This window comes from Pelophylax lessonae, assembly GCF_965119305.1.
Source record: "Pelophylax lessonae genome assembly, chromosome: 6".
Lineage (NCBI taxonomy): Eukaryota > Metazoa > Chordata > Amphibia > Anura > Ranidae > Pelophylax > Pelophylax lessonae.
The window spans coordinates 214,196,267-214,208,992 of NC_138773.1; the positions used below are offsets into that span (position 1 = coordinate 214,196,267).

The 12,726-nt window shown below is 44.0% G+C and overlaps 1 protein-coding gene across 2 annotated transcripts in view; it reads right to left on the reverse strand.

Annotated features, from left to right (window-relative positions):
- ITGB2 (integrin subunit beta 2) overlaps positions 1-12,726 on the reverse strand; it is a 156,686-nt gene that overhangs the window by 13,854 nt on the left and 130,106 nt on the right. For both annotated transcript variants that reach the window (XM_082262384.1, XM_082262385.1), the window contains exons 12-13: positions 11,830-12,074; positions 9,396-9,609 (exon numbers count right to left, since the gene is read on the reverse strand). In XM_082262384.1, coding sequence (XP_082118510.1) covers positions 9,396-9,609; positions 11,830-12,074 — 459 coding nt within the window. The remainder of the gene's footprint in view (positions 1-9,395; positions 9,610-11,829; positions 12,075-12,726) is intronic.

Below are 12,726 nucleotides of genomic sequence, written 5' to 3' on the forward strand. Positions count from 1 at the left end.
CGCTCATCAGCAGTGCCGCGGCTGTGACACAGCATAAGCTGATCAGTGGGTGCCAGTCAATGGATGTCCGCCGGCACTCGCTCATCAGCGAGGAGAGACACAGAACAGGGAACTGCCTATGTAAACAAGGCAGAGCTCTGTTCTGTCAGCAGGGATGTGATGGATTTTCTTTCTCTGCAATATGGAATAAAATTAAATCCATCAGATCCCTTAGTAAAAGCAGCACACAAAGTACACAAAAACACTGGCACACATTCAACCCTTTGATCACCCTAGATAAGGGGGAGGCAGACTTTCAGAGGTTGAGATCTACCTGGACAACATAGAGGAAAGCAAAGATCCCCAGTGGGAGGGGGGAGGGGTTGGATACTACTAGGGAGGCGCCCTTTAAAAAAAAAAAAAAACACTATCAAGCTCCTAATAAAAAGACAGCACCACGGTAGTGTCCTCTGTCCTCTTCACATCACCCTTCCGCTGTAGTGTCCTCTGCCCCCCATAGCAGTGTCCTCAGCCCCCCATAGCAGTGTCTTTTGCCCCCCTCCTCCCACAGCAGTGTTCTGTACCCACCCCCGTATGCAGTGTCCTCTGCCCCCTTCACATCACCCCCCCCCCCACTGTAATGTCCTCTGCCCCCCTTCCACCACAGTAGTGTTCTGTACCCCCCATGCAGTGTCCCCTACCCTTTCACAAACCCTTTCATCACCCCCCATTGTAGTGCCCCCCCCACAGTAGTGCTATGTAAACCCCCAATGCAGTCTGCCTCTTTCAAATCCCCCCCGTAGTGTCCCCTGCCCCCCACAGTAGTGTCTTTTACCCCCAATGCTCTGTCCTCTGCCCCTTCACATCACCCCTCTCCCCACCGTAATGTTCTATAGTCTATACCCCCCAATGCTGTGTCCTCTGCCCACTTCACATCAACCCCAGCACTGTAGTGTCTTCTGCTCCCTTCCTCCCCCCAGTAGTGTCCTATACCCCCCAAACCAGTGTAGTCGGACCCCTTCACGCCAAGCCCCCCCATAGTGCCCTCTGTTCCCCCTCCAACAGTGTCTCCCTCCCCTCCCACACACACACACACAGTGCAGTGAAGATAGTGCCTACCTGGCAGCATGTGTTCATTAGAGTGGAGATCTGGAGACAGCATAGTGCTGGGTGGAAGGCGGGAGCTGCCGGAGTTCTTAATAGCAAGATAGGGATTGGTTGCAAAGACTGCCTTGCAACCAAATACTGACCAGCTCCCACCCCCACCCTCCATTCAACACCCGCCTCCAATTCCCTGCTCTGCAGTTAACAAGGGAGCGGCTGGGGTTGGGGGAGGCAGAGCAATGTTCACGATCCACCTGTTGTCCTCCTGTGGTCGACCAGTCCCTCACCCCGCCCTAGATGTTTCACCTCTTCCCAGCCAGTGTCATTAGTTCAGTGACTGTGTGTATTTTTAGCACTGATCGCTATATCAGTGTCACTGGTTCCCACAAAGTGTCAGTTAGTGTCAGACTGTCCGCCAAACCTCACAAATGCGCTTCTGGAAGAATAGTCAAACATTTCCATTGACACACTCCTAGACCTTGTGGACAGCCTTCCCAGAAGAGTTGAAGTTGTTATAGCTGCAAAGGGTGGGCCAAGGGTAGGCCAACTATTGAACCCTACGGACTAAGACTGGGATGCCAATAAATTTCATGTAGGTATAAAGGCAGGCGTCCAAATCCTTTTGGTAATATAGTGTATAGCACATAGTTTGTAGACAATATAACTTTTGCGCAAACCAATAAATATACCCTTATTGGGATTTTTTACCAGGCCTGAAATCTGCAGGAGCTGAATATTGTTTTTTTATGGTCCTCTTTAATGCCAGTTTGTACATTTTTGTTAATAAAAGGGCATGAATATCTGGGCACTTTGGTTCCTGCTGAAACACAAATGAGCTACTGCTCTCTAAACTCCTAGGTGAATACAACTAGTATTCACCTGTACTGTATAAAGGATACTATCCTTTGTCCCATAATGTATGACTAAGAAAGTATTTTTCAGCATTTTTAAATCTGCAGCTTTCATTTAAATAATGTGTGGTGATCCCATCATAAAGGTCCTTGTTCAGGCACTTCCTTTAATAAGGAAACAGCGCTCTGTCCCTGTCTCCCAACTGTGCTCTTGCATTGTTCACCCTGTGACATAACCCTCCAAAGGAGACCACAAACAACCATGCACATTGCAAAGGCACCATACCCTATTGTCATTATCAGGAAACTCAAAATGACATGCAGCAATTGTTGAAGTGTATGCATGTGGACAGGAGGTGGCTACAAACAGGCTGCAGAAGAGCAAAAATGCATATGCAACAAATTAAAAAGGTAGAAATCCACCACCCCCCCCCCCCCCTGCTGCAGTCATGGCTTAAAGCCAGACATGCCTGTCTCTTAGCCTAGCTCCATTCTGCCGTTATTCCTATGTAGAAGCCAGACATCCCAACCTGCAAAAACTCATTTCAGGGAGGTGGCAAAGTCACATTTCAGGGAGGTGAGCCCCCCCCCCCCCCCCACGCACGCCTGCGCCGCACCCCCCCCCCCCCTTTCCAATTTAACACTACCAGAGAATAATAAAATGAAATGTAATCAGTATACCTGGTCACTGGTGCTGGACACTGATGCTGGTACTGGACACTGGTGCTGGTACTGGTCACTGGTACTGGTCACTGGTGCTTGTACTGGCCTGGTCACTGGTGCTCGTACTGGTCTCTGGTACTGGCCTGGTCACTGGTGCTGGTACTGGCCTGTTCACTGGTGCTGGTACTGGTCACTGGTGCTCGTACTGGTACTGGTCTGGACACTGGTGCTGGTACTGGCCTGGTCACTGGTGCTGGTACTGGTCACTGGTGCTGGTACTGGTCACTGGTGCTGGTACTGGCCTGGACACTGGTGCTGGTACTGGCCTGGTCACTGGTGCTGGTCACTGGTACTGGTCGCTGGTACTGGCCTGGTCACTGGTACTGGTGCTGGTCACTGGTGCTGGTCACTGGTGCTGGTACTGGTCTGGTCACTGGTCACTGGTGCTGGCCTGATCACTGGTACTGGTGCTGGTCACTGGTGCTGGTACTGGCCTGGTCACTGGTGCTGGTACTGGCCTGGTCACTGGTGCTGGCCACTGGTGCTGGCCACTGGTGCTGGTCACTGGTGCTGGTCATTTGCTGGTACTGGTCTCAGGTGCTGGCTCTCTGGTGCTGCTCTCAGTCACAGTCACTGTGTCTGTCACAGAGTGGGGTGTCACGATGATTGGTCCCACGCCAAAATGCCTCCTGGAGTAGACGATGTGGCTGTAGTAGAGAGCAAAGCCTGTGCTTGCTCTCTGCAGCTCCTCCCACAGGCGGAGTGCATGACTCATATCACTCTGCCTGTGAGCCGGATCTATTTCGGCTCCGACGTGATTTCTCTGTGCAGGCTCAGCTTGCTGACAGCTGACACACTGACTCTTCTGCCTGCATCGATGAGTCATCTGACTCACTTGACTCACACACACAGCCGGGATATTGCCCTGAGCTCGCGGGTGTCCGTGAGCTCAGGGCGGAAAGCGGGAGTCTCCCGCGACTTGCGGGAGACTTGAGATGTCTGAGAAGCCAGCATGGTTAGGTGACATTATCACAGTTTTTATCATCTACAACATGCTGGGATAAAAGGAAAGTCAAATAGGACCAAGTGACAAACATGCTTAGTTCTGCCTTGGCCCTCTCACAGAAGTTAGAGTTTGCAGGGTAAGAGTAGGAGCAAGAGTAAGAGTTTTGAGGGATTGGTCCCAACTGGGTTGGCCAATCCTTTACTAGTTTGAATTATGGTAAAAAGTGGCGCACATGAAGTAAGTGAGTCCACAAACAATATGAAACAAAGAAAAAATCAAACAGTAACACCAAGTGAAAATTTAGTGTCAAAGTATAAATGAGGTCCCAAAATAAGTATATCCAGTTGGGATGTAGTCCGTGCTGTGTTACTGCTGTTATAATCCTCTACACACTTCACCACGTGCCAAGCATGTCACCACTTCTCCGTAAGGTATGCACTCACCAAAACTTGTTGCCTTACACTCTCGTGTTTGGCAAACAGGCAATGTGCCCATCAGGGTTGTGGATATTCCAGTGGTGATTCTCAATCATCTAGGTGATTCCATAGAACTTTTCAACAGTCCTGGACTTTGTTTCATATTATTTGTGGACTCACTTACTTCATTTGCACCACATTTTACCACTATTTTACAGTTATTGGTAGATTTGGGTTTTTGTAATTTGATTGCATTGTGGCAGCATTTATTTCACATTTACAGTATGTTATATTTTATATTATTTATGTGTAGCAATATTTCCAGGCTTGGGGCCGGAGGTGGGTCTGCCATCAGTACCGGTAACACTTCCAACACATTTAAGTTGTGAACCCAGGTGTGAGAACTGAGACAATGACCATTCCGGCATCTTTGGTTTGTTTTGTTTTATTGTATTTAGGGGATGGGAGAAGGGAATGAGTGGGATACTCCTCTGGCTCTTTTAGGTTTCTGAGGACGTCATCACGCTCTGACGAAACGCGCGTCAGGTGGAACACACGCCACACGCTTCCGGGTAGCCTGGTGGGACGCAAACCGGCAATCGCCGTTCCCCATTCCCAGGCAATCACCTAGAGCGGAAGTGTTGGTTATTTTACTTGTGTTTTATTCGATTTGGCAATAAAAATATCATTTTTTAACGGTACTGCACCATTGAAGCATTTTTTATTCTCCCCTGTATTTGGACTCTGAGGATCGGTTTCCCAATCATAGGAGTTGAGGATCATAGTGAGCCAGCAGTTACCTGAGGCTTTGTGAAGCCACAAGCTCGGAAGGTCTTGTTGCCGTATGGCAGTCAGGACCCACCAAATCCGGTGAGTTTGCACCCCTTATTTAAGAAGTTGCAGTTTTTGCCAGCAATCTGAACTATTGGAGTCATATAAATAAGAACATTTCTGCACAAGAACACTTTATTTGGACTTTCACTGCACGGACTTCTGTTTACCTTACTTATAGTGTTGCACTTATTTATCACTTCAGCTAATCTTAGTGTTGCACTTTTACTTGGTAATATCCGGTTTGCACACTTATGTTATTTTAATTAAATTCTGTACCCGTTTTCTTTTTTAAGTGTTGCACTTATATTTTGATATCACATTGGCCTTTTTGTGGTACACATATTTAATTTAAATAATTTTTCTTTTTTTTTCTCGCTTGCACACTTATTTATTGAGCTAATTTGTTCATTTAGCATTTGCACTTTATTACACCTGCCATCACCTTCAAGGAATAGAAATATTCCCCTACAGTAATTACTCACTATACAGGTGTGTGAACAAGAAATTGCTCACCCTTGGTAGTAAAATCAGCAAGCGCTATATTAACCCCTTAGGGGGCATATTCTCTGTTTAAATTTTAAAACTATAGCAGCTGCTTTTTAACGTTTATCACTTTTACACTAAAATTAACACTACAATTAATCTATTTATTTATTTATATATTATCACTTTATATCCTACACCTTCCAGAGGAGCGAGGATATATACTTCATAGTATATATCTCATTCCTTGTCAATCTTTTAGGTTTAACTGGGACTTTGTACAAAAAAATGCTCACTAACGCTGTCTTGGTGCCAGCAGAATGCCGACCAGCGCTTACTGACGCTTCAAATGCTGCTTGACTGAATTCGTGCTGGAACCTCGACTTTAACTTGTTTGTTAGCTCAGAAACTCCAGGACTGTAGAACTCTTGACTCCTGATACTTGGTTTAGCTCAGAAGTCACTGAACAGCTACCTCCAACCCTTCACTGGCTGAGGTAGCTCCTTGTCACTACTTGTGCTGCTGCAACTCTCAACTTTGTACACTTCACACTGTACACTGACTCTTCAGGGCCCAAACTGCAGGTACCCCCTCTAATACTTCAGGGTCCTCTGACTAGGTACCCCCTCTAATCAGTGGTAGGATTCAGCAGGTTCGCACCGGTTCGTGCGAACTTGTTACTAAAAATTTACAAGTTCGCAGAACCGAAGCTGAAAGCTGACTCCGATTATGTCACTGAGTCTGTGTAGTCAGACTTACAGTTCAGTGTTCAGCAGACCCGCGCAGGTCACTTCTGTGTGTAGAGTGGAGAGGGGAGGAGCCTCGGACCCAGGCAGCTAATCGGCTGCGGCTAGCAGGTCACTTCCATGTGTTCAGTGGAGAGGGGAGGGGCCTCTGACCTGAGCAGCTAATCAGCTTCTCTCTTCAGTGTACAAGCAAAGTAATTCACTTGTACACTGAAGCCAATTAGCTGCCCTGGTCAGAGGCCCCTCCCCTCTCCACTGAACACAAGGAAGACAGTGACACCTTCTAGCTGGAGGGAGAGTGGGATCCATGTGATAAGATATGTGTCAGTGTAGGTGAGTTATGATGAAGGAAGGTGTACTGGGCTCATCAGTCACTGGGCAGGGTGCATGCTTCTGGTGTCCATAGGACTGAAGAGGTGGGATGGAGCGCTCCCTCCCTGTGATCTCTTATCTCTCATACAGCAGGCTGGGTGTGATGAGGTGAGCCCTGGCTGCAGTGTGACATTTAGCCTGCACACAATGGATATACAGGAAGAGTTCTTTTACAGAACACCAGACCTGGATGTGATCTTTTATAAGTGATCCCACATCTGTTATCTGTGTGTATTTATGTTCAGAAGACCCCACGATGATGTAATAGTAAAATGCCAACCCTTTGTTCTGGCACAGCTGCTGCTATTATTTGAAACAAAGATTCCTATACCATATGTGTCACACTTCCCAGGTGTCAAGAACAAATCCTCCTAAAGAGCGAACACTGCTAATGTGTTCACTCTTCAGGAGGATTTGTTCCTTACACCTAGGAAGTGTAACACACATTGTTTGGGAGTCATGGTAAATGTATTACAAAGCGTTTTAAATACCTAGGCCCTCTAGACCTTTAACCACTTTACCCCCGCTCACTGTGCCTCTACTGCGGCACAGTGGCTCGTTCCTGTCCTACGTCGCTGAACTCCTCTCCTTGTGGGCGGCGCTCACGCGCCACCGGAGGCTCGCTCCCTCACAGCGGGAGTCGGGCCAGGGGAGGAGCGGTGGCGATCGCCGCCGCTCTTCCCCGATCATTGGGGAATCGAGTTTGGAGATCCGCCCGATTGTGTAAACAAAGCGGGCGGATCTCCTAAGTGACAAACAGTGACAGATTGCAGGTTTCAGCATAGCTGAACCTGCGATCTGTCCCTGTGTCACTCAGTCACCTCCCCCCACACACGTCAGTAAGCACCAGGCATACATTAACCCCTACCTCTCCAATAAAATTAACCCCTTCCCTACCAGTGTCATTTTTACAGTAACAGTGCATATTTATAGCACTGATTACTGTAGTAATGTCACTGGTACCCCCAAAAGTGTCAAAAATGTCAGTCAAGGGTCCAAACTGTCCGCCGCAATGTCACAGCCCCGCAAATAAAAACGCAGATCGCAGCCATTACTCGTTAAAAAAAAAACACCAAAAATGACAGAAATCTTTCCCTTAGTAAACGCAATAACTTTTGCGCAAACCAATCAAAATACGCTTATTGTGATTTTTTTTTACCAAACATAGGTAGCAGAAAACAAATTGGCCAAAAATTTAAAAAAATTTAGATTTTTACATTTTTTGGGGGGGAATTTCATATAAAAAAAATGTGAAAAATATTGTTATTTTTTCAAAATTTACGCTCTTTTTTTGTTTATAGCACAAAAAGTAAAAATCGCACAGGTGATCAAATACCACCAAAAGAAAGCTCTGTTTGTGGGAAAAAAAGGACGTAAATTTCGTTTGAGTACGACGGCGCAATTGTCAGTTAAAGTCGCACGGTGCAGAATCGCAAAAAGTGGCCTGGACTTAAGACAGCAAAATCCTCCGGTGGTAAAGTGGTTAAGAAGTGACTGTACTTAACCACTTCTGGACCAGAAGATTTCCCCCCTTAATGACCAGGCCATTTTTTGCAATTCGCCACTGCGTTACTTTAACGGACAATTGTGCAGTCGTGTGACACTGAACCCAAATAAAATTGAGGTCCTTTTTTCCCACAAATAGAGCTTTCTTTTGGTGGTATTTGATCACCTGTGTGATTTTTATTTTTTGTGCTATAAAGAAAAAAAGAGCAGCAATTCTGAAAAAAAAAACAATATTTTTCACATTATGCTATATAACATTTCCTTTAAAAAAAAATTAAAAATCTAATTTTTTGATCATTTTAGGCCAATTTGTATTCCACTACATATTTTTGGTAAAAAAAAAATCCCAATAAGCGTATTCTGATTGGTTTGCGCAAAAGTTATCATGTCTGCAAACTAGGGGAAAGATTGATGTAATTTCTATTTATTTTTTTTTTACTAGTAATGACGGCGATCTGCGATATTTAGCGGGACTGCGACATTGCGGTGGACAAATCGGACCCCTAACTGACATTAGATAAAAAAATTACACCATGCTTGAAAGTCGGAACTGGTTACTAAAATTTTTGAATCCCACCACTGCCTCTAATACTTCAGGGTCCTCTAGGCATCCCCTTTACCAATTAGCTGACTCCTGGATCCCTAGAGCCTTCTCCGGAGTGGTCCCCTCTGACACTAGGCAGACAGTACTCACAACCTTTGTAGGCTTTCCTGGAACTAGACCCCTCTCTCTCTCCACTGGTTCTCGGCACACCGGATCCCCTCTGCAGCTCAGCTCTGCACTCTTTGGATTCCAAGGCCGCCACCCGGGACACCCGCTTCCTCTGACAGAAGGAGAGACAGTCGTACTCTGGGACTCTGCTTCCCGCCAAAGACGCTGCGTCATGCGTTCCCTCAGAACTCATATCCACTCCCAGAATCCTGTGCAGCAGAATCTGCCTTCTGGAGTAGATACAGGCCTGAGTGTGTCTCTGATTTGGTTTCCTCCACTATCCAATGAGAATCCTCTCTTGGAGCCAGTGGGGAGACTCCCCTCTCAGCAGACACACCTGGGAGACATGACAGCCAGCTGAAATCATGGCCCTGCTGTTGGGCAGCCAAGGCCCACTATACTTTTACCTAGCACCTACCTGTAGGGTGCTACATATGTGCTTAGTTACAGTGGTAAGATCAACAGCTTGGAAGGTTTCGGTCACTTTAGGTCCTGCGAAGTGTCTAGTTTAAATTATGGTCAATACCTGCCCTACTTTACCAACTAAAGTTCACACCAACCAGCTTCAATTTTCTACTACAGATAAATTGTCTCTCTGAACTAGAAAAAAGGTGAAAGTTGACTGCTCATAAAAAAATGTTATATTGTATTTTCAGAACAGACACTGATTGTTAGTTTTACAGAATCAACTGACATTGTAAGGCAATAATCATTGGCACCTACCCAAAACGTGGACACTGAGAAGGGCAGCCTGGACAGGTCTCACAGAATGGTGGGATATAACCCTCTTTACAGGTGCATTTATTACACTCACACTTCCCTCGACCACTGCATATGCTTCCTCTGGTGTTCTTACAGTTCCTAGTAGATTTTAGACATTGACAAGCACTTCCTTCATAGCCATTATTACATACACAGCTGCCACAGTCACATGTCCCTGTGAATCAAACAGTAGTAGATTACAGATTAGACACAGATTGCTTAAACACGTTTGTCATTGTATATTGGTAATATATTTTGTCATTTTAACCACATGTTCTGTTGTCTTGCATGCTTGCACATTTTATTATGTTTTTCCTGCAGAAGGCATAATTTGCCCTGTGACCTTAAAATCTAACAATCCCTCGCCAAGAGGCTCAAGCCAAAAGGAATAGAAATGGCATACATTGCCTACAATATCATTGGGTGATATTTTTAGACCATTTTCTATAGGAATGAGCACTATTCCTTGGTGTTACGGAATGCTAACCAGATCCAGCTAACTATGTTGTTCTCAGTAGTTCCCTAATCTTTTTTGGCATACCAGACCTCTGACATAAAGGCCTTAGTATGAATGCTAAGCCTTTGCATCACCACAGCAAGCAGGTGCTGAAAGAGATGCTTTGGTGGTCAGTAAAAAACAGTTTGTTTTTTTTTGCATATAAAGTGTAAACTGGCCTTTATTTTTTTGTAGAAACCAGCATGGTTAGGTGACAATATCACAGCTGTTATCATCTACCCCCTGCCGGGATAAATGGAAAGTCAAATAGGACTAATGCTGGCCATACATTTGGTCCGATCGTTTCGTTTTTCGTCCAGTTAATGGTTAGAAATAGAAAATCGTTTTTAACTTTTCAGAGTCTAAAAATTTAAGGAACAGTTTTGAAAATCCGTCGACCGAACGATAAACGAATGATAAATTGAAAGGTTAATGTGTTTCTGTGACCTGTTTGCACTAGGCATATGTGACAAACTGAACAAAAAACTGATTCTTTTATGTCCATTGAACGATTTATCGTTCAGAATTCGGTCATTACATGATGGCACGATTGTCTGCTCTCACGGCCGATTTTTTCGTTTTTCAAAAATGAGTTTCCCCGATATTTCGGCTAGTATATGGCCAGCTTAAGTGACAGACATGTTTAGCTTTGCCTTGACCCTCTGACAGCTGCAAGAGTTGGCCAATCCTTTACCAGTCTGAATTATGGTCAATGCCTGCCTCGCTTCACCAAATAAAGTTCACACCAACCAGCTTAATTTTTCCACTACTTCCAGATAAATTGTCTCTCTGAACTAGAAAAAGGTGAAAGTTGACTGCTCATAAAAAATTTTATATTGTATTTTTTATGTATATTTTACTTCAATACATATGAGGATAAAATAAATTAATTATAAACAGTTCACTAGGAGTCAGTGTCAACTGCAACTTTTTCAGCCCTTAAAGCAGAACTTCAGTCTCTCAATTAACATTGACTATTTTTAATCTTTATGCTGCTAGCATGAGTTAATAGATAGGAAAGAATATCAGATTTACTAGTTTAAACTTTTTTTTTTTTTTTTTTTTTTTTACATTATTTCAGTTACGTCCTGGTTTCTATGCATAGGCAAATTATGTAATACATTCTAGGAGTCTTCAGGAGGGGAGGAGCGGTTTTCTCAGCTAAGCACACCCTCCTGCCTGCATGCCTAAACAAAGGATCAATGGTTTCCAGGAAGTAAATGCTACGAGAATCTAGGTGGCGTTTTCCAAAGTGATTTATCAGCAAAATAAAGCATGGAGACATGGGTGGATGAGTGAATTTGCTTTGAATATTAAAAATGAATGAAATAGCATTATTGGTTTGTGGTGCTCAGATACAGTGAAGTTCAACTTTAATGATACAGTAGTTGATCTAAATAATCTTTACATGCACACAGATTTGCTAAATGAAAGCCTTCACAGCCTCCCAAATGGGTCCTCCCCCTTGCACAATAGCAGCTTTAGGGACTGCTATGGCTATAGTTACAAAACTTGCATTGCATTACACCATTACCCAATAAACAAAATAAATATATTTTAAACTTTCTATTTCAGATGCTTTTATGTATAAGTAAAAAACGTTTAAGTAAAAAATAAAATACAATGCAGGAGGGGTTTCCTATGTTTATTGTTTGTGATTTTAAGCACAGCATACACTAATAGATTAAATAATGCAGGTGTTAAAACTGTCCACTATGTATGATAATCTCTCGCTGAGCAGAAGCATGTTAAAATAAATTACATATTGCATAGAGCAGCCGTTTAGAAGTTATGTAACAAATACAGCAATTTCTTGTCAGCTCTCTAGGGGGCAGTAGCTGTAAAACTGCTGATCATGACACACGAAAATAAGAAAAATGGTGATTAGACAGAACCTACCTTGTCCACCGCACACCCTACTATTAAACATTTCACAGTTAAAGTTGTCACACTGACAATATTGTCCATAGATTTTTCTTGAAGGGTCATCATTTGGATTGCAGATACATTGACCACATATACACTCTCCCGCTCCAGAGCACACAGCTGAGCTGTTGTCCCTTCTACAGCTCTGTTCCAGTTCCTGATTTGTTTTACCTCCAGTTACACACTCACAGTTCTTCCCAACGTGACCCTTGTTGCAGCTGGCAAATTAAAATAGTATGTGTTAGTTCAGACAATAAACTACTGTATGTATGCTAGGTATCACAGTACTTTAGGTTTTGATATCGAGAATCACAATTCTGGTAGTTTTCAAAGCAGTTTTTGGTGTTGATGGAAGTGAAGAAAAAAAAAGGCTCATATTTTCAGACCCCCTACCTTGACTCAACCCCTAGGCTGACCCTCATTTGGACCGTAACGCTTGAAATACCCCCCTAAAGTTGACAATTCACATCTGACTAATGCTTAATCCTTAACCTAACCCTGAACCGTAACCTGATCTTAGAACTTAACCCCTAATTCTTTAACCTCTATTAAGAAAATTTGGGAGTTGCCATTGCTGACCTTCTGTCCCCTGGCTATCATTCTGGCCCAGTGACTTAAGAGCCTTCAAAGTTGCCTTACCTGAATCAAAAGTATTGTCATCAAGTGCCTTGTGTCTGGCAAAAAATATTCAGCAAAGCTAACTGAACTTCCCCTGTCACATACATCAACATACAGTATATACAGTATTTACTGGCAGTTGCCCAAAGAGTTTTTAGTATGTTTACTATAGAGGTTCTTTAATACTAGATGTAAAAGAAAGCAATTCTGTCTTCTTCCACCCAGTTTTCAATAATAGCAGAATGGTCAGCT